At 40.2% G+C, this 21,923-nt stretch overlaps 1 protein-coding gene across 25 annotated transcripts in view; it reads left to right on the forward strand.

The window, feature by feature from the left end:
- The window catches only part of RBFOX1 (RNA binding fox-1 homolog 1), a 2,061,409-nt gene that overhangs the window by 990,440 nt on the left and 1,049,046 nt on the right, over window positions 1–21,923 (forward strand). The window contains exon 1 of one of the 25 annotated variants that reach the window (XM_019468835.2): window positions 584–991. The exons of the other annotated variants lie outside the window; for them this stretch is intronic. Within the exon in view, the coding sequence (XP_019324380.1) occupies window positions 947–991 (45 nt within the window). The 5' untranslated portion in view covers window positions 584–946. Of the gene's footprint in view, window positions 1–583; window positions 992–21,923 lie in introns of those variants that run through there. 25 annotated transcript variants of the gene reach the window in all.

Here is a 21,923-nt window from a genome sequence, read left to right on the forward strand (position 1 = left end):
AGGTAAATACCTTTTCACAGGTGATCTCTAAAGTTCAACAGGACATGGTAGATATTTCCTCCTCAAAGCAGGGTCAAATTTTAGAGCATTCTCATTTAGCAGTTAATGTGCAAGAAGATTTGAGGTCACAAAGTTTTAACTAGTAGAAAAGTGTAATCGTATCTCGGAGGAAACACTGAGGAAAGCCTATCAACAGTGTAGGGGGGAAGGGAGTGATGGGGTTTTCCATCCTTTACTAGTATTTATATGTGGAGTAGCATATTGGAAGTCATAAATACTGTCCCGTGGACATTTTGAATAATGCAGGAGTAGTGTAAGTAATTGGAAGTGCTTATATCCTGCCTTTAGACATTTCACTGCTCGTGAGTTAAAATTGGTTGTCAAGTGTGGACTCGGAGGACCGTGCAAGGTGCCCTATTCTGTCATGTGGTACATATTTAATGCTTGAAAGAACAAGGGAAGGGACACGTGCAGGAGAGGGAGAGGGAGGGCGAGCGGCGAGATACTGCCGCCAGCTCGGCGCTTTGCAAGTGCCTCGGAGCGAGGAGGCGGGACCCACGCAGCCTCAGCACCCACCGCCTTTCCTGGGCTGCAAGACTTTGCAAAAACACTGGGCGTCCAATTTGGCGAGTGTTTTGGCGCCCAGGCCGGGGCCGCCCTGGAAGCCGGGCTCAGGCGCGGCAGCGTCCCCGGCACCTTGGTGGCCTCCCTCTGTGCGCCTCTCCGCGTTGAATGCCTCCTTGCTCCGGCTGCTCGCTCGCTCTCTCCCGGCGCGTTCTGCACCTGCTGGCGGTGGTGTCAGGCAGCCAGGGCGAGCGCAGGCACGGCGCGCACGACGGATGACTGGAGTCATTTACATTGCTAGCACGTGGCTGCCGTTTGCTGTTGCCTCGGACTTCTCCCGTGTTCTCCCGGGGAGGAAACAGGAGGCACTTTGCAGCCGACAATGAAATCTTGGCAGCTAATTGCAGTCGTGGGAGATGCCCTTCAGGTAAGGCGAGAGAAGAGGGCTCTGAACACCATCAGGGAAGGAGAGGCCGAGAGGGAGAGCGAGGGATGGAGAGAAAGCTGCTTCTGCAGAGGCTTCCTGAAGCCCACTGACTCGCGGGAGGGGGTGGCAGAGGGACGGGGACGGGGGCGGGCGACAGGGGGGAGGAGTGTGCAAACTGACATTTTTGGCTGCCTGTGGCAGAGGAGCCGCCGTCAGCCGCTGTCCAACGTTCACGCCGAGAGGGTGGCGGCGTGTGCGCCTCGGGGCTGCTGATTAGAATAGGGACTTGGCGGCGGCAGGAATCCGGGTAAACCAAAGCGGCGATGGGAGGCTGCGGATGCATTTGCAGCGCGTGAGTGAGACCCGGTACGTGAGGCCAGCCCGGGGACCTCGGAGGGTGGGTCACGGCTCGCCCCGGGCGCACCCGGGGGCGCTGGACGCCCGGAGAGGGCGAGGGGCGTTTGTGGCTACGGGGGAGTCCGGAGATGAATCGATTTTCTTTACTGACGAGAGAAGTTAGTGGGGAACTTCATTGCCCATTCTCATTGGCTCCGTTTAACTTTATTTCTAGAGATGAATAAGCGTTTGTAAGAAAGCCCGTAAAAGTCCCAATAGGCTCGCAGGGGTTTTGCAAGAGCTGCGCGGTTCTTTAAATGGGAGGTTTACGAAATGACTGGCCAGATGGGCCGTGCCTTTGGAAAGTTGGCACGCTCACGTTCCGATGGGGCATGTGTGTGCGTGTGTGGGAATATGTATTGCATGTTTGTGTAAACATGTCTACCGTGCTGGTTGCTCTGTCCTTATCTCCTCTGCTTTGCCTGATGCCCAGGGAAGAGAAATTGCATTGACAGTATTGGTGTGTGTGTGTGTGTGTGTGTGTGTGTGTGTGTGTGTGTGTGTGTATACACACACACACACACACACACATATATAGTATATATATATGTATATATATGTATGTACGTGTGTGTGTGTATATATATATATATGTATATATATATATGTATATGCAAAGTGTTGCCTACGACATTTCTCCGCCTAGGAGGATCACCTGGGAGACTCAATCTCAGCCTATCCCTCAGCCATTATTTCCAGATTACCGTGAAACTGGTGGTTTTACTAATTTCTGTTGACAAAAGATCAGTGCCTCCCCCCTACTTAGGAAGGACCCCAGGAGAATTCTGAATCCAAAAGTTTTGTTAGCAAAATCATCTTAGTAGGAATGGTTCACTAAATTACTTCCTGAAAGAGTCCCTTTCTGAGTATCTTTAGATATCTCATAATTTACTCACTGTTCATATGGTTTTAATTTTGGTCCCACAGAAATGAACGCAGTCTATAACGGAGGCCATCAAAAATGATTGTGTAATCCTCTTTATTTGGGTAGCTGGGTGGTGAACTGGTTAAGACTATAAAGTCTTTCTCGCTGTGATTCCCTATTTTTGATCAAAATGTATCTTTGGAAATCCAAAGGCCATGAGTGTAAATGTGTTTGTGAAATGGGCTAACTTGCCTTTGCTGTGATTAAGTTTTAAGAGGGTTGTTCTTCAAGTAAGTAAACTACAGTCAATCAGTGACAGCTGGCTTTCATGGGGAATGCGGGCAGCATTCATGATTTTCATACAGAAAGCAGGTTTTTCAACTCTTATCTGCCCACTCACACCCTCCACACATGCCAGTGCTTCCTCTGTATTAGAATACTCATGGATTATGAAGAGAAAATTGCTTCTCTGAACAGTTGGAGGAAGTATTACCTATGGGCAAAGGTTTCTTTTCTCCCTTGCTTACCTGCTTCCTTCTTTCTCTCTTTCTCTCCCTTGCTCTCTCCTCCCTCCTCTCTTTTCTTCCATCTCCCCCCCTTTCCCCCCACTTCTCTCTCTATCCACCTGTATTTCTTTCCATCTGTCTTTATTTTTGTACGTAGAACACAGAAAGCTTTCCAGATATCTTCTTCTGCATTTTTATTGTAACAAATGTTTTGCACCCTAAGGGATAATTGGAACCTGATTTTCTTTTTCTTTTTTTGTGTTCTCCGTTCATATACAAGAACTAATTAATATCAGGCAATCTGCTGTACCCTAATCTTGTAAATAAAAGTGAATATTCAAACTTTTCTTGTCATTTGATTTTAACCAAGCAAACTGACTCTGGAGGATGCCTATGTTACATGAAAAGAGCTGGATCTTTTCTCTCTTATCACCAAGTGATGGATTTTTACAACATTGAACTTTGCTTGTTATAACTTTATTGGGCTGAGCATATTTTTATGTTTGTCTACTATAACCTTATCCCTCAAACTTCTGTTTTCTCTATTACCTGTCTTAATTTTAGAAGCTGGATTCATTTTGATCTGTATTTACTTGGACTTGGGAGAAACAACCATCAGTCTTCGCTTACGGGCTAGCTTTAAGTATCGCAAAAATAAGTTTATTTTTCTTTCCAATTTTTTTTTTCTCTCTCCATGAGTGTGACACAAAAGTTGAAGGAGATTTCATGTAAAGGAATTTTTGCTGCAATTGCCTTCTTCCAAATTACAACTGTAAGATTTGGACAATAAATAGTCCTATTTTGAGATTATTATATGAGAATCCGTACATATCCCTTGTCATTTTTTGTTTGATAACAGAGAACCTGGTTGGATGGGTCATTCTCGAACTAAATAGCTATTTACAATGTCCAGTGAAAGATCATTTTGGTCTTGTTTTCTGCAAAATTTACAATTTTTAGATTAGAATTTTAGTTGAGTTTGCAGTACCAGAGAAATGGAATGTGATCCAAAAGAGGAAGGATTTTTATGAAATAATAATAAGGCTTTATTATTATTAAACTTCTATTTATGTTTAGTTGTAGCTATTTTGTTTTTTAACAGTTTCATGTGTGTTAGTTTCAAAGTCGTCACAGAGTGGATTGAAACAAGTTCTTTGAAAGTGATTCTAAAAGAATTAAAACGCAATTCCTTTTAGGAGACCTGAATCCTCATCTTGTACTGGTTTTTCAACCAATGTAAAAATAAATAGGGAGAAAAGCAGTTTTTTGCAATTCCAACTTTATTTTGTTACAGATCTGAAAACTCCAGGATGTTATAATACATTAGGTCTTTACATATTTATGGGTAGAAGTCTTTGTCCTTCTGTTTGTTTTCCTTCATTTTTATGCAGAGTTGAGCGTTTGCATGTATTGTAAACAATAGTAAACAAGAGCAAATAAGGGCATCAGGAATTTTCTAATCATGCATTTTAATTTATTTGAATTAAATCACATAACAAAATAGCAGTCTTGCCTATCTGATGCTCATGCTGCCCCCTCCCTCTGTTTGCATGGTACTAAAAAAAAATAAGTAATTCTTTAAAAGTCAGCTTGTAACATGTAGGGTTCAGCTTGGAAACCTTTGTATTTAATTATTCACTAGCTGCAGTGTTCCAAACAGTTTTCAGGAGTGCTTTTTTATTAATAGATTTAAAGTTTTCATGAAAAGTTGTGTGTGTGTGTGTGTGTGTGTGTGTGTGTGTGTGTGTGCGCGCGCGCGCGCGCGCACTTGCCCAAAAAGCTGAAACAGCTTGTGTCAGCTATAGCAACGCGTTTTTGATTCAGCAAAACTAGGTTATGAATTCAAGCAATTAAACATGACAAAAAGCCCAATTTCACTGCCTAGATTAATACACTTCCAATTTTTCCTGCTCCATAAAAATTTCAAAGTGTTCTTTCTGGTTAGGTGTTTGCATAACCTATAAGGTATTGGAAGGCCCCCATTTCACATTTACTTATGATGTCTGAATACTTTGATGTAGCAAATGTAAATAGGACCAATTGGACATTCTTAACACAATTTTGTATTTGCAAGTTCTTGTGAAATTATTTCAGTTGAGTTTAAAGGAAAAGCGAGAACAGTCGTTAGTTCCCTAACATTAATCGGTGGTGAGTAATCTTTCAGCTACTTCCAATGTCATGAAGGCCAGGAAAGGCTTTTTGAGAAATGGTATAATTACAGCAGAAATAGTATATCCCTGTTCCAATGGTAGCAGTGATTTTTTTTTTTAATTATGCAAGAGTGGTTATGTTTATTACTTTTTCTCTGCTTGAACAGAAGTAAAGTCTGAATTCTGTATTCATGTTGATCTAATTAGCCAAAGCTCACTGTTCTTTACAATGGGTCTTTTTACTTACAGAGTAATTAGTACTCCCAATGAGCCACATTGAAATTACTGCAGTTTTTGGTAAGTTGGTTGAATTTTCTAAGCTGCCTTGATACACTTTGATCACACAGAGACTATATACGCACAGACATAGACAATCAAGAAGCTCCAATACTTCTACCTTGCATTGTCCATCCAGTACAGAAAACCAGCAACAGCAAAGTGAGTCAAGTTGGCCTCTACACCTGGTGTTTGCTTTGGAAAGAGAACCTCTATCTATTAGCAAGGCCTCTGCCAGCCTTTCTTTGTCTGCGTCTGCATTTGCTACCCGGGGATGGATTTCTTTGTTGTTCAATTGAAATCTCTACTTTTAAGAAAACCAGTTGCTTATTCGGCTAACAAGATGAGAGTACCCGTTGTACCTATTATAATTATTTGAATGTTGCAATAGAGGCTTTCCGTTTTTATTATAATGACGAGGATGATGAAGATGGTGATGTGTTAATATATCAGCAGTAATAGGAATAAGGATACAATGCTGATGTCTGCCTGGGCACTCACTGCCTCTGTGTGTCGGGCATTGGACTGAGAGCTTCAGCATGTTTTCTCTGGTTCTTAACTCTGCAAGGTACGTGTCTGTATGCCTAATTTAGAGATGGAGAAGCAATCTTCAAGACTTTTTATAATTAGAATAAGAGATTAGATTCCATATTTTCTGACTCCAATATACCAAGATACCGTTGAAATTTATTAATGTGAATTTGGAAAGATACACAAAATGGGTAGTCAACAGATGCCATAGGCAAGTAGTTCTCAACCATGAGCGATTTTCTCACTCCCCTCACTACAATAAGGACGTTTGGTAACATACTGCAGACATTTTGGGTTGTCATAATTGGGACAGGGGGTGCTCCTGGCATCTACTGGGTAGACACCAGGGATCGTGCTGAACATCCTAGGATGCACAGGACAAAACAACAAAGAGTTTTCCAGCCCATAACGCCAGCAGCGGTGACTGAGAAATCCTGTCCTAGGCGATATCAGTGATGCTGTGACTAATATGTACATGGTCTGATTTTTCAAGAGACTGGATAAGGTACATGGATTTCAGTTATTAAACTTTTTAAATCTCCAGTTGGATACTGTGAATGGGATCATAATGCAAAATCAGAAGGTCCATATTGTCTTAAATTTGACTTTAAAATTTTACTGCTGCCTACGCTGAACATCTTTCTTTATAAATATGACATGGGTCATTGTGATTAAAGTACCTACTTCTCCCCAATTTACTCAGTGTTACCTCTTACGAGTGCTGAAAGATGAAATTTCTTCCTAGGGTACTGCTGTCAATAGAAATGCACCATCAAAAAATGAGTTCTGCGCCAGTCATTGTAAGAACTTTCCTTGTTCCTCCTCAGCACTCAGACACCATTATTTTCTCCTTATCGTTCAAGGTTTGGCTCAGAGGCTTGTTTGCTTATTTATTTAATAAGCACTTAAGTAGTGTTTCATATGTGCCAAGCACTGTTGTAAATGTTTAAAAATATTAATTAATGTGATCCTTACACTAAGCCTAAGGGGTTGATACTGTTCTTAACTACTTTTTACGGAGGAGAGAACCACAGTCCGGAGAAGTTGGATAATTTGCCCAAGGTCACACAGCTTTTAAGTGGCAGAGCTGGGATATTAACTCTGCATTCTGTGCTCCTGTCTTGCCATGCTCTTTAATCATTTCAATTTGTAGATGTGCGGAAGCATGATTGTGTAGGCACATCTTCACCTGAGTTTTGAAAAAAAGACATTTTCAGTTTCATTCTGGGGGTGTTGGATTAAGTAAAGTAATTTAACCATTTTTAATTGAGAGTGAATGATAATGCCCACAGCTCTGTTTTGTACTTAACTCCTTGTAAACGTACCCTGAACTGGGATCAGGAAGACTTATGAGGTTCTCTTTACATGACCACCTCCAACAAGAAAAATCGCCGAAGGAAAACAGTAGCTTTCAGAAGGGCATAATTTACAGGATGGATTATCTTTGCTCTATTCTCTATTTAATAGTGGTATTAGAAAAATAAAATTTGTTCAACTGCATCCCCTAAGGGGTCTTCAAGAAACTTAACTCTTTGGTTTCCTGGTGCTTTAAAAGTTTTGTAGGGAGCCAAATGTGGTTGTAACCAAGTGGACGTGGGCACGTTGATTCCCAGCTTGATCTTGTTAAAGTCAATCCATTTATTCTCCCTCATTAAGACCATGGAAACAACCATGCCAATCCCATTCTCTGCTGAATATCCAGTATGTAGTAAAACTGATGAAGAGAAAAACAATTTGAGTAGCTTTAAAAAAAGAAATTAACGTTTATTTCTTTTTGAGGGGGGGAGGGGCAGAGAGCGAGGGAGACACGGAATCCGAAGCAGGCTCCGGGTTCTGAGCTGTCTGCACAGAGCCTGATGTGGGGCTCAAAGTCATGAACTGTGAGGTCATGACCTAAGCCAAAGTCAGACACTTAACTGACTGAGGCACCCGGGCGCCCCTGAGTAGAATTTTAAATAGAAATGTCAGTTTGACACACCTTCATTCTGTGTCACGAGAAGAAAAGATCTTGCAAGTCTGCTATTAAACATGGGTACATGGATGGGCAGAAAACCAAGATGGGCATAGAGAACCTTAATAGATTTCAGTTGAATGAATGAATACATGGAAGAATTTGTATTTAAAAAGAATTCTTATCAAGGGTATGCATGGGTTTGTACTTTAATAGAAAACATCTTACATCTTGAATACAAAATATTGGACGAAGAGGAGGTGGTGGCAGCAGGAACCACCCACCTATCTGACAGACAGTAGTTCCCTGCCAGCTGCCTCCTCAGACTTCTAACCCAGACTTCACATGACTTCAGTGTTGGTACATAGCTCACTATGCATTGCCCCACAGAAAGCTCAAAGATGCTGAACCACTAGAATGGATTGCATTCTACCCAAGGGGAGCCACAGATTCCTTCCTACAAGAAAGGAAGGGCCACTGCCCTTGAACAACTATGGTGTAGCCGTCCAGCCTTGCCAAAGCCATGGAAAGGGGCTCTTGAGCCACCCTCCCCCAACCCAGGGACATTATGGGAACTGAACTGGAAGTAGAAACCACTGTGGTTGTTCTTATGTATTTCAGGCCCAGTGAACTCACATTTACACAGAGAAAGCAGAGTGAATCCCATTTCAGAACTGTCAAAAGACCATTGTTGGATCCATTATCGTCAAATTTCCTTTTTTAATACAGTTCGTTGAATTGGCTTTTGTGGAATACCTATTCCATCTAAGTGTTGGTTCAGGAAGTGGTTTAAGATTGAACCAGAATTTATTGTTCAATGGTAAATAAGGGGGAATAAACTCACATAGCTAAGGGTACCCAATAAAATTCTGTAAGTATTGTCCGTTAGTCTGTTGTGCTAAAATACATATATTTCACTTAGTTGAATAAAAAAAGGAAATTGGATTTAAAATGGCCATTTTAATTCCATATTTAATGGAATTGGTTTCTAGCATATTTCCACATTTAGTGTGAATCTACTTAAAAATAGAGACAACCAGTGATAAACTTTGTGTGCCATTAAAAAGAATGTGTCCAGCAAAGGGAAAATGAATTTTGGCTGAGTCTCTATTATCACATTTCCCCAAGGAACTAAAATATAAAGGTTACCTCAATGTTATAAGTAGTTCAGGCTTCAACCTTTGCTGCTGATGGGAAAAGAAGGCCAGCTTTGTTGCAGTGCACTAACTGCTCAATATATAGAATTATGCATTATTATTATCATTAGTGCAGATACTGTCTACTGAGTGTTTGCAATGAGCTATCCACTGTGTTAACTTCTGAATATACACTACTGAATTGACTCCTCTCAGTAGTTTTATGAGGCAGAGAGTTCTTTATACCCATTTTTCATGAGGGAAGACTCAGTCTTGAGATGATTTTTCTTCTGGGTTTACCAACAGCTAGTAAGTAGAAGGATTGATAATCAAATTTGAAGCTTTGTGACTTCAGAGCCCATTTTCTCCCCTTTTTTACCCAAACCCATAAGCTTTGTGACTTCAGAGCCGATTTTCTCCCCTTTTTGACCCAAACCCATAGGAATATTTATTCTAACATTGGTGAAAAATGAATCTGACATAAAATCAGATTTGGTTAGCCTTGAATGGTCTTTGTGATCCTCTTATTAGGACTTACCTTTCTTTAATCTTGTCAGAATATGTGGCTGGATGGGTGGATAGATGGATAGACCGACTGACTAATGACACAGAATGAAAATTGGCAAAGAACATGAATATAGTTTTTAGAAAAATAAATGTAAATACCAGCAAGGATACAATATATGTTCACATATATACATATGTGAAAGTCTCATTTATATATATAAACATTTCTCAGATCAGATTAGAAACTAATATGATGAAACAGGCTTTTTATACACTGTTGAAGAGACTGTGGAATCATTCATTCTTTTGTGGAAGACAATTTGGAAATGTTTATATATATAAAAAAAAGTACGTTTTAGTCCGGTGTTTCCACCTCCAGGATTTATGTAATTGCTCAAGTTTGCAAAGATGCATGTTGGTTGACTACAGCATAGTGTGCAGCGGGAATAAAAACCGGAAGAAATTAAGTGTCTAACAGTATGGGATTGGATGTCCTGAAGCAGTGGCTGAGCGTGTGGGAAGTTTACAAGAGTCCAAACTGCAGAAATGTGTTAGGAAAACTTTGTTAGAAAATTAACACACATGTGCAAACTCTTTATACACATGGCAAAATTGCAAAAGGTAACTAAGGGACTGCAGAGGGTGGCCACCTCAGTGGTTACTGTGGCATGTGACTAAGAGGGGAGCAGGGGAGACACAGAGAAATTGCTTTCAGGATGATTCAAGACAGATAAGTTATAGAGGCCTGCTGTGCAACATGGTGCCTGGAGTAAACATAGCATTGTGCGCTGAAAAATTTGTTAAGAAGGCAGATCTCATGTTAACTGTCCTATACACACACACAAACATGGACTCACACGCACCCTGGACAGAAGGAAACTTTTGGAGACGATGGATGTGTTTATTACCTTGATTATGGTGATGGAATCGTGGGTAGATTCATGCCTGCATCCAAACTCATCAAATTATATGCATTAAATGTGTGCAAGTTTTTGTATATCTGTTATACCTCGATGAAACTGTTAAAAAAATTTAACCTTTATTCCTTTTTCTTTTCAACAAGCAGGCACTATTTTGATAATAAAAAAAAAAGTAGTTTATAGAACAAAAAAAAAGAGAGAGAGCTTCCATTTGTCGAACCACCTATGGTCAGTCCCTCACCCCCAAGTGGATAGAGATCACCTTAGATATCAACATTGGTATTGTATGTTCGAACATAGCCCAAATTGCTTTGAAAATGTGCTTAAGAGAGACTTAGAAAAGGAGGTAAAGAAACCTAAAAATGGGTTGATTTAAAATCGTGTCCTGGTTAAGATTTGGGGTTGATGTGTGTTCTGAAACGATGTGGTTGGCTGTTGCAATTTCTGAAAATGATAAAGCTAACTGTTAACCGTAATGGTTTGGCCACACAGGAGAACAAAATTCCCCTGATGCTGCAGACACTTGTCATTCATCGGAGGTACTGCAAAATCATGATCCTTATCCTTCCAGCTGTGTGTGTCTGTCAGGGACTGTGGGCTGCTAAAAGTTGTATACTATTATTTTTTTATTCATCTCTGGGTCATTTCATCTTCCTGTGCAAGCCACATGAATGGCTGTGTATGAAAATTGTATTTTGTGCTGAATTTCCCACTGTGAAAGATGTTTACTATATATTTATGAAAACACTGCAATAACAAAACCCTTTATATAGCCTTTCAATTTGCTGTAAGGGCAGATAAAATATTTTTATCTCGAACTGAACTTCATACCTTGGGAGATTCAGCAGGCCCGACTCGGAATAATAAAACACTTCAGAGAAAGGCAGGCGCTGTTCAGATTGCTTCAGAAACCTGTGTACTTCACTCAGCAGACCTCAATTCCTTTAAACACACCAACTGAATATATAAAACCTAGAAGGAATCGGTATAATTTATGCATCATTAGACAATATTTTTTAAATTTGTTAAATACTTTTGTGATGTGTCTACAGAGATTCAGGGTGATTCTTAAAAAGTGGTGTTAACTTAATGCTAGAAAATACAGGAAGGAGGCTGGTTGTCCCCTAAGTGGATTAACAACACTCATTCTTCACCTTCATTTAGGCTTTGGCAGTGTTTTTAATTGAAACTTTTGTCGAGATAATTGTAGATTCACCTGATGTCATAAGATATAATACAGACAGATCTCTTATACACTTTACCTAGTTTCCCCCGAGAGTAATATTTCTCAAAACCATAGAATCACATTACATCCAAGATTTTGGCATTGCTGCCATCCACTGATCTTATTCAGATCCCCCCAGATTTATTTGCACTCATTTGTGTGTGTGTATTTAGTTCTACACAACTTTATCACATGTGTGGGCTGATGAATCCACCATCACAGATAAGACAGAGATCACTTCCATTATAAGGACCCCTAACCTCCATCCCTAAACCCTGTCAACAACTAATCTGTCCTCACTTTCTAAAATTCTGTCATGCCGAAATGTTGGCAAATGGAATCACACAGTATTTAACTTCTTGGGATTGGCTTATCTGCTCATCATAATTTCTTAGAGTTCTATCTGAGTTATGGTTTGTATCAATCATTTGGTGTTTTTTTTTTTAAATTATTGCTCAGTAGTATTCCATGGTATGCATGTGCCACAGCTCTTTAATCATTCACCTGTTGAAAGACATCTGGGATGTGTTTGGCTATTACAGACAAAGTCGCTATGAACATTTCTGTACAGGTTTTTGTGAGCACAAGTTTCATGTCTCTGGGATAAATGCCCAGGAGCAGGCTTTGGTGATTTTTGATTCATGAACATTATGGAAAACATTAATATGTTGCGCCCGTTGGAAGTCAATGCCAGTTGCACACAAACCAATGAAAGGAAAAACATAAAATCTTACCCACATCTTAATGTTTATTTCTACATAAACACAGCACTAAATATAGAGAATAGCCAGCATTTATGTAGCATCCACCATATGCCAGTCTGTATTCTAAGCCTGTTGTGTATGCTAACTCATTTGTCCTCACAACAGCCTCATGATGTACACGCTCTTATTATCCCCACTTACAGATGAAGAATCAGGCACAGAATGCTTGAGTAACTTGCCAAGATGATACAACCAGTGCATTTAGGCAGTCTGTCTCGAGAAGCCATCATCTTAACCACTACTCCCATGATTTGAACCTCATTCACAGATCACAGGTATTGGTCATACCTCTGGGTCTGCTGAGATGGCCACTCTCATTTGTTTGGGTAAACATCTCTCAGGATGGCTCTGAAAAGAAAGAAGAACTGGAATTGGGTCTGTAGAACAATCAGCTGGCTGACTTCACTGCCCTTTAATTCAATTGCTCTGTCTTTAAGCTTACTTTATTTGACCATCTCAGCCAGATGGAGGCTTCTTCTGGCTTTTAGATCTCCCAAGAGGTAGATTTCACAACTCTCTCTTGGTTACACACTGCACTATTTCACAGGCAGTATGTTCTGCCTTTCGGCATGCCCCAAATCTGTCGTATGGCAAACTGAGCCCCTTGTCATTTGTCTACCTTCATTGAAGATGTGGAATTGATGGTGACCATGTCTATTCAACAACACAACACAAAGGTACCTATTTCTAACAGAATCTTGCATGGCTGCTTTACATTAATCATGGAGCTATTCGTTCCTCCAAAGGCATTTCATATTTCCACCAGGCTTATAAAGTATTTAATATTTTCATATGCTCCAGTGTAAAGCCATCTGTTGCAGTGACAGGACAAAATGTTGAAGACAAGAACAAGCGTATGTTTATGGAAAGATTCCATGAAATGTTAACAAGAAAGATATGTGCTACTCTAGGGTGTCTTGTAGAAAATGGCCAGGGGAATTTGGAAGGCACAGCCTCCAGCACTGGTGTTTATAAATTGGCGTTTATAAATTGCACATGTTCCTTTTTTTCTGTCTCATAAACTCGGACTAGATCAGCAATGTAAATGGTGGCAGAGATCTATTTGACAGGAAATAGTGGTATTATTTAATTTTTGGAACTTTATTTCATCTGTTCTTCCTGTGCTTCATTTGACTTTTTGCTATTCATTTGAACAAGTGGATTGGGAGCCTGCTGTGTGCTAGGCGTGCATGTCTCTTGAATAGCTAGATTGTGTTTCTAAACAGCTAGAGCTGTTCCTCAGTCCCTAACTTTTAATAGCCATGTTGCGGTCTTGCTAATATAGAAACGCTCAGATGGGAATCAATTTGACTGCCCACTTGGAACGTATCAGTTGAGGCGCGGGTACCTAAAACTGTTGCTACATCACATTGCCCCTTGCTGAACTGAGCTCAGGAAATCAAAGCAAATGCCTCCAAGCTAAGGCCCTGATGCTCTTGGGGAAAAAACATCACAGCTAAAATGCCCTGAGTATCTGACAAGCACTAGGGGAGACGCTGTACATTAACTGGCTTATTTAAGCCTCCCAAGCATCTTATGTGGCAGAGGTGGTCCTTGTCTTCATTGTACAGATGAAGTAGAGGTGCTAGAAATGGTAAAGCAATTTAGCCAAGACTGCACAGCTCATGCTCGGTAGACCTTGGATCTGGCCACAGGCAGGCTAAGTCCATAAACAGCTGCTTAGCCACTGTGTTCTGTAACTGACACTAGGTAGACAGAAGCTTGTTCAGTGCTGTCTGATGGGGACTTCCCAAGGTGATGTTAGCTGGGACAGGCGGGTCAAAAGTAAGCAGATTTAAAATGTAACATTGAGCTTGATGTCCTCCACAGACTTTCCTTGAGTTCTCAGCTACCTCTTCACCCTGTAAATAAAATTGTCAGTGACCTCTTGAAAGCCAAAGGGAGGCTTGTGGAAGAAGTTGACATTGAAGACAGAAGAGCAGCTCTTTCAATGCTACAGCAGAACAAGATCGTGTGGGGCAATCCCCAGAGGCCTCCTTTATAGCAATTTTTGAATTATGTCTTACCAGCAAGTGTGATAAAGCATCTTAAATCAATCACTTACTCCCAATCATAATGAATGGATTAATGGCATATGTATGGACCTAGGTCTTGACTGTACCCATGTCAAAAGATGGCAAATTCTGGGTAGCTATACTGAAGTTGATAAAATTAATGAAATAGCACAATTTAGGGAAATTTATAAGCAGAAACATGTTCAAGAAGAGCAAAGTATCATCGGGTCAAGTTAAGAGGAAGAAACAAGGAGGAAATCTGAGAGGAAAGAAAGGCAAGGTAGCTTGTAAGCAACATTATTTATTTCAGTCAACCTCAGAAGGACATCAAGATTTGTTCTATAATCAGGCTGTTTTAGACCCATAGGTTTTGCCTGCAGGTGTTCATCTCAACAATTAGATTGTAATGATAGGTTATAAACTTCATGAAAACAGAAAACAGGTGAACAATATATAATTAATTCCTAGCACAATGCCTGGCCCATATTAAGACCTCAGGAAGTGTTTTCAAAGAATGTATGATCATATTGGATTGTGCCAGAATATTTATTATATATTAAATCCTGGTAAACTCAAGTAATAATTACATCTATAATAATTAGGTAACATTTTCGGAATCCTGTGAGGAAAGACTGTATTATTTCTACCTGCTAGTTCCCTTTCTCCTGAAGCCGAGATATGTGGGTAATTATTTTCTGAATTATGATCAGGACAATATGCATAGTAAAAGCAGTGACACCATTTATATCTGATCTCCCAACTAAAATATTGATACAACCTTATATAGGGTATACGGCAAGCAGTAATGTTCTAGCGCCTTCTCCCCCAGCACACCCTATTGGCAAAGAGCGACTTATGGTTAATGCAACAGTGAAAATAAATTATTACCATTCTCTGATTGTGTGACAGGTTAGTAATTAACTTATGTCACTAGCTGGCCTCCCACAACTGTGTTTATTCAGCTTCATGGAGCACTTTTCAGGGAAAAAGGAAAGATCAGCAAGGCATTCTTTGTTTACTGTAGATGCTAGATGGTGGTGGAATGTATCTTTTCCTATTGACTAGGAAATAAGTTGGCTGTTAGGACGTGATTTTCCATTCTTCCAAATGATATGGTGATACAGGGAACTTGAAAGCTACCCGGGAATTAGAAAAGAATAAAGAAATTGCCCTTTATGCACTAATCGAGCCATTGTGCCTGTTTTCTTTGGGGTGTTTTCTACTGTAGGCTCGGCAAAGAGCTATGTGTAAAGAAAAGGTATGAAAAAATTTTAATTAAAAGGAAAAAATATGTTTTTTTTCCCCATTGTAGGTTAAGTGCCTATCACACAGCCTAGGGACAATGGTATTAGATTTGTAATAAGTACAAGTAAAGCTTTTCATTTTGATTGGATTGGGTGTATTTTTCATCAGCATCTCCCGTGTGAGCCATGATTCCAAGACAGAGTCTTGTAATCTTCTGCAGTGGGAATGATTCAGCTTAAAAATCAATAGGGCATGAGGTATTTCAAGTTCTCATTATTGTAATGTGTCAACATCACTTCAGTGACCCCAGAGTCCTATGTTGGCTGGTTTTTCCCCTGATTTATTGTGCAATCTCACAGGGCAAACTATAATTTCACTTGGAATCAGAAAGTCTCCATTTATGGTTTGTGCCCCAGTCTCCAGTCATTAGGGCATTCGCAGGGAATCAATACCTCCTCTTGTTGCTAACAACTGAATGAAGTTGTCACCTGCTTAGATTACAAAAGAGACGGGTAAAAAGATGCGGTAAGGGTGAGTACATTGGACAAGCTCTGTTTTGAGGAGGGCTTTCTTTGATGTTCACCTTCTGCCACTGGGAGGGGTGTCTGCCTTTCTCAGGATGTTGGTTATAGAACCCCACCACCACTGAATTAGCACAATATTTCATTTTCTTTCTCTCTCTCTCTCTCTCTTTCTTTTCTTCCTTTCTGTCTTTTTGTGTGTGTGTGTGTGAATTGTTGGTGGATGATGTAATTCTCCTTGGTTAAAACAAAGTAAGAGAGCCTTTCTTGAAAGTCTGAGTTCTTGCACATTTTCTAGAACCTGTTGAGTCATGCCATCTTTTCTTAAATACCCAATCACTATGCTGACCCTGTAAAGACAGGATCTACCATCCTTCCCCTAATTGGCAAAATGCCAATTCATGAAGTAGGAACTTCATGAAACTTCCAGTAAGAAGAAGACCATCTGGTTTCAACATGCCATTCATCAGTGTGTACACATTCTATTCTGCTGCACCCATGCACACACTTTCTTTCTCTGAGATTTTTCACTAGAAGGTATTCAGTGAATGTTTATATGCTACTGTCAAGTCCCCAGTAGCACCAGTAGTGAGTCTAAATTTCATATCTAATACCCAGTGTTTAGCAATGGGTAAGAATGTCTGACAGTGTCATCAGAAATATAAGTAAGTACTGACCGTGTGTATTCCATGTGCTTGTGAATACGTTAGAGAGTCCTTCCCTCAAGAAGACCAGTCATGGGGAAGAACCAAGGTAAGAGGCAGTGGCAGTGTGGGGAATGTAAGGTCAGGGATGTGGAGACACAGAGAGGAAGCACTGAACACATGAGTATAACGGTCTTGGAAGATTTCAAGGCTGACATCAATATTTGGTAACATCTTCACCACATGCAATGATGATATCATTCTCCTTCCCTCCAAAGATTATAACACCAACTTTGATATGTGGGCAGCAGATAAATCACCATGTTTTAAAGTTGCCTCTTTTTAGTAAGATCATGCTCTTTTATCTTAGCACTTGGGAAATGGTTGTATTCACTCCGGGGCCTCCTATATCTTGTTCAGTTTGGGGTTCGTGGAGCTGCTCCAACAATGTCCCCATCTTTTCTTTCTACCCTTCCTGGTAGACTCCTTTCCTCAGAGAGTGGCTTCAGCATGTTGGGATGCCAAAGGGGGCCAGTAGTGGCCCTTGCCCTTACTCTCTAATCTTTAGCCTGACCCTAGACCTTCAATTTGAAAGTTTACAGAACACTTTGATGTGTCTTTTTTGCAAATTGCCAGTTAGAAGTTCTTATACATAAGAGTCCCATCTATCAAAGTTTCTGGTTTTATTCTAAGACATACATTCATTTCAAACACATTTTTAGGGTACTATACTGGTGCCCAAATACCCCATTTTCATATTCTAAGCTGCTAAAAAAGAGTGATTCTTTCCATAGACTCTTGTTGGTAATAGGAGTACTTATTTTTTCTTGATTTTCATAACCCTTTTATGACTTTCCTTCTTTTCTGGATTCATTGATTCATTAAATACTTGATAGAGCTTTTTGTAGTATAAAGAGGTGGTGGTCAACAAGATAGACAAGCTTCTGGGGGCACCAGGGTGGCTCAGTCAGTTTAGCATCTGACTCTTAATTTCAGCTCAGACCATGATCTCATGGTTCAGTTGGTGAGTTGGAGCCCTGCTTCGGGCTCTGTGCTGGCAGCAGGAGTCTTCTTGGGATTCTCTGTCCCTCTCTCTCTCTGCACCTCCCCTGCTTGCACTCTCTCTGTCTCTCTCAAAATAAATAAATAAACTTAATAATAATTTTAAAAAGATACACAATATTCCTGCTCTTGCCAAGTTTACATTCTAGCTGAGGTAAGTTGGATTTTGGACTTTGATGGCCTGCTTGAGGGCTCCTAGGGGTGAAACCCTGGTTTCCTAGTTCCCTAGAGAGTGGATTGAGCTATTCCTTTCTGACCAGAGTATTACCTAACTGGAGTTTTAACATGACCTTGACTGTCCTTCACACATTGGCTCCAGACAGTGGAAGGATACAGAAAGGTAATATAACTCCAAAAGATGTTTCTAACCCATGGGAACCTGTGCAGATCCATCTCTGGGAACGCTTATTAACCGTGATAGTTGAGGTCCCAGAGAAAGTTAACATCAGGGTCCCCTTGCCATGTCTCCTTTAAGGCCTAAAGTCTTAACCCTGTGAAGTTCTGGAAGCCTAATAAGAAGCTCTCCAAAACAGTGATATAATTAGAAGCTCAGGTCTTGACTTCACCACTAAGGACCTTGACAAGTGAGTGCCTCAATGGTCCATCTGTATTTGTTTCCTTTTCAGGCATGGACCAAGGACTCTTCTTTCTTGGTATTTTGTTCTATCCTTGCTTGTTCTAAATTGAATCCAAATACTAATTGGGCTTTTTGTTATTTGATAGCAATCCCATGTTACAACTTGTACACAGTACAGGTATTCCTCAGCTTATGGTGGGGCAGTGTCCCTATAAACCTATCATAAATTGAAAATACATTGTGGGTTGAAAATGCATATAACACACTAAACCTACCAAACATGATAGCTTAGCTTAGTTTTCCTTAAACATATGCACACCATTTATGCTAGTCTACAGTTGGGCAAAATCATCTCACGTAAAGCCTCTTTTATTTATTTATTTATTTATTTATTTATTTATATTTTTTTATTAAAAAAATTTTTTTTAACGTTTATTTATTTTTGAGACAGAGAGAGACAGAGCATGAATGGGTGAGGGTCAGAGAAAGGAGACACAGAATCTGAAACAGGCTCCAGGCTCCGAGCTGTCAGCACAGAGCCCGACGCGGGGCTCGAACTCACGGACCGCAAGATCATGACCTGAGCCGAAGCCGGCCGCTCAACCGACGGAGCCACCCAGACGGCCCGTAAAGCCTCTTTTAAAATAAGGTGTCCATTGGGGCACCTGGGTGGCTCCGTCAGTTAGGCGTCCGACTTCGGCTCAGGTCATGATCTCACGGTCCGTGAGTTCGAGCCCCGCGTCGGGCTCTGTGCCGACAACTCAGAGCCTGGAGCCTGCTTCAGATTCTGTGTCTCCCTCTGTCTCTGACCCTCCCCCGTTCATGCTCTGTCTCTCTCTGTCTCAAAAATAAACATTAAAAAAAAATTTAAAATAAAGTGTTCAATAGCTCATGTTATGTATTGCATATTGTACTGAAAGTGAAAAGCAGAATGGCTGTCTAGGGATAGAATGGTTGTAAGTGTGTTGGTTGTTTTCCCTCATGACCTTGTGGCTGACTGGGAACTTTGGCTCCTGGCACTGCCAGCATCTGAGAGAGTATCATAGGGCATATTGCTAGTGCAGGAAAAGATCTAAATTCAGAATTCAAAATATGGTTTCTCCTGAATGCGTAGCACTTTCTCACCATCTTCAAGTTGAAAAACTGTAAGTGGAACCATCCCCAATCAGGGACTGTCTGCAATATTATGTAGCCACATAAAGGATGAGGGAAGTCTAAATGTGATACTATGGAAAGATGATAAGTATCAACTCAGCTTAGATATTAATATAGGGATGGATGTAAATAAGTCAAAAAAGGAAGGTAATATATGTAATATGGTCATATTTGTGTATGAAGACTTACACATATGGATGCCTGGGTATGTTCTGGAAAGACAGACAAGGAACTGGAAATAATGAGTGTTTGAGAGAAGGGGGATGCCACTCCAGAGTAAGAAGAGATTCATGATTCATCATATGTCATTTTGTTCTCGCTGACTTTTTTGCCATGTGTGTGCATTACTTTTCCAATAAAATAACTATTAAAAATTAATATTAAGCACCCCCCCCCAAATCTCTATTTAGGAACAGTCTTTCTTCATCTCTTCCATTTCTCTAGAATTAATTTTATAGAAAATATTGCAGAAGCCCAGGGATTCATAACACTTGCAATTTTGTAATGGTTAGCTTTTGCTATGTAACAAACAATTCAAATATTTTTCATGACTTAAAACAAAAATCATTTAGTAGCTCATATTTCTCTCTGACAGCAGTATGGACTGGGTTCAAGTGAGCATTTTTTCTGCTGGTTTCACCTGGGCTAACTCATACCACTGCGGCTAGATTGTCTAGAATGGTTTTACTCACATGGCTAATGATTTTCTGGAATGCTTCAGTTTTCCTCTGTGTGGATTCCTTAGCAGGCTAGCTCAGGTTTGCTCAGCAGGCTATCTTGGGTATCAGAGTTCCAAGTGCAGTGACAGGACAATATCTAACTTGCAAGGATTTTTTTTTTTTAGAGACAAGTTTTTATTTATTTTTTATTTTTTTATTTTTATTTTTATATATTTTATTTTTTTTCAATATATGAAATTTATTGTCAAATTGGTTTCCATACAGACTTGCAAGGATTTTCTAGCCTTTGCTTATATTACATTGCTAATATGTGGTTGGCCAAAGCAAGTTATACAGCCAAGCACAGAATCAAGGAATAGAGTGATAGATAACAATGGAAAAAGCAGCAAACTCACCTTGAAAAGGTATCTGCAAACCGGGATGGGATATGTTTGTGGCCATTATTGACAACCTACCCCAGTCCTCTTCGAGGCAAATAATACACTGAAAGAAAGGGAACCCTATAAGAAGGACTGTCCTTAGGCTAGCTCTTCCTCCTAAAATTACACTTGACATGCCCAAGACTAGTCTCTCCCTTCTTAAGAACAGCTTTCAATGTGCATATACTTATGCATCCATCCTCCTTGTCTTTCAAAGTTTAGGCACTCTTGCAAATATATTTTTTTCTTCCTTCAGTGACATGTCAACCCAGAAGTAAGGTAGTCCTATGCCCATAGTGACACAGGACATCACTAAGATAAGGGCTCAGATATTTTCAAAAAGTTCTGCACACGTGCATGGTAGAGCCAACATCAATAGTGCTCTGAGAAGTATGTCTGATTCTGAGCATCCTCATAGCTCTCCTGCTGAGAACCTGTTAGCTTTGGATCAAGTACACTGCTGCCTCCAGCTTCAACTTCACATTCCTGTGTCCCTATATATCAACTGATTTATTTCAGAAACCAATTTGGGAAGCTAATATGTTTGTTTTTCTGATTCTGCTGGCACTGGTTTATGCTTCCATTGGCATATGGATGCGCAGACTATGGAAGTAGTGAGAGAGTGAGGAATTCTATGTGGTACCTTTTTAATGAGAAATGAGATGGCACTCAAAAATGCAGAGGGCTCAGAATAACTGGTGGGTGGAGCTAAGCCTGAGTTCTGCCCATCTACTTTTTAAATACACTGAGTTTTATTTGCTGCTTTAGACTGGTAGATAGATGGACAACTTATGAGCAGTTACAGGATGAGTTCTCCCATTGCCATACTGGTTTTCTGGAAACTCGATGTCGGTGCATTTACTTGCATACTTGCAAACCTCATTCTACAAAAGCAGAATAAAGTGTGACAAATTGACACTTCTTTTTGAAAAACAAAGTCCACTCAAATTGTTTTTCTCTTTGCCAGATTTGTGGATTCTGCCCTAGTTATGCAGCTTCTTGCTCAGTGGATGGATTTGAAGTATTCCTTTAAGCTGTTGATTGTCCATCACTTTTATATAGTTGTCACTTTCAGTATGTCACAGTCAATAGCAGAAATGTAAAGCTTGTAGGCACTCATTCTCACTCTGACATTCATAACTCAATTGAGCTTTGTTTATAAAAAAAAAAAAAGAATCTAAAAATACACAAATTAATGATTAGTAAAAATGGGTTTCTGGAAGGATCTTTTATTTCGCAATGTTATCCCAGTTAACATTGGAGTAGAAAAGCATATTAGGTATTCTTTAGTGCAGTTTCTAGGCATGGCTTGCTCTACACTTGCTCAATGTCTACCACAGCTAGGCAGAGATGATGGTGTACTGGTATAAGTTTGGAAAGAGGAGCA

This window comes from Panthera pardus, unplaced genomic scaffold (assembly GCF_024362965.1).
Source record: "Panthera pardus isolate Hobbes unplaced genomic scaffold, ASM2436296v1 HiC_scaffold_5, whole genome shotgun sequence".
NCBI lineage: Eukaryota > Metazoa > Chordata > Mammalia > Carnivora > Felidae > Panthera > Panthera pardus.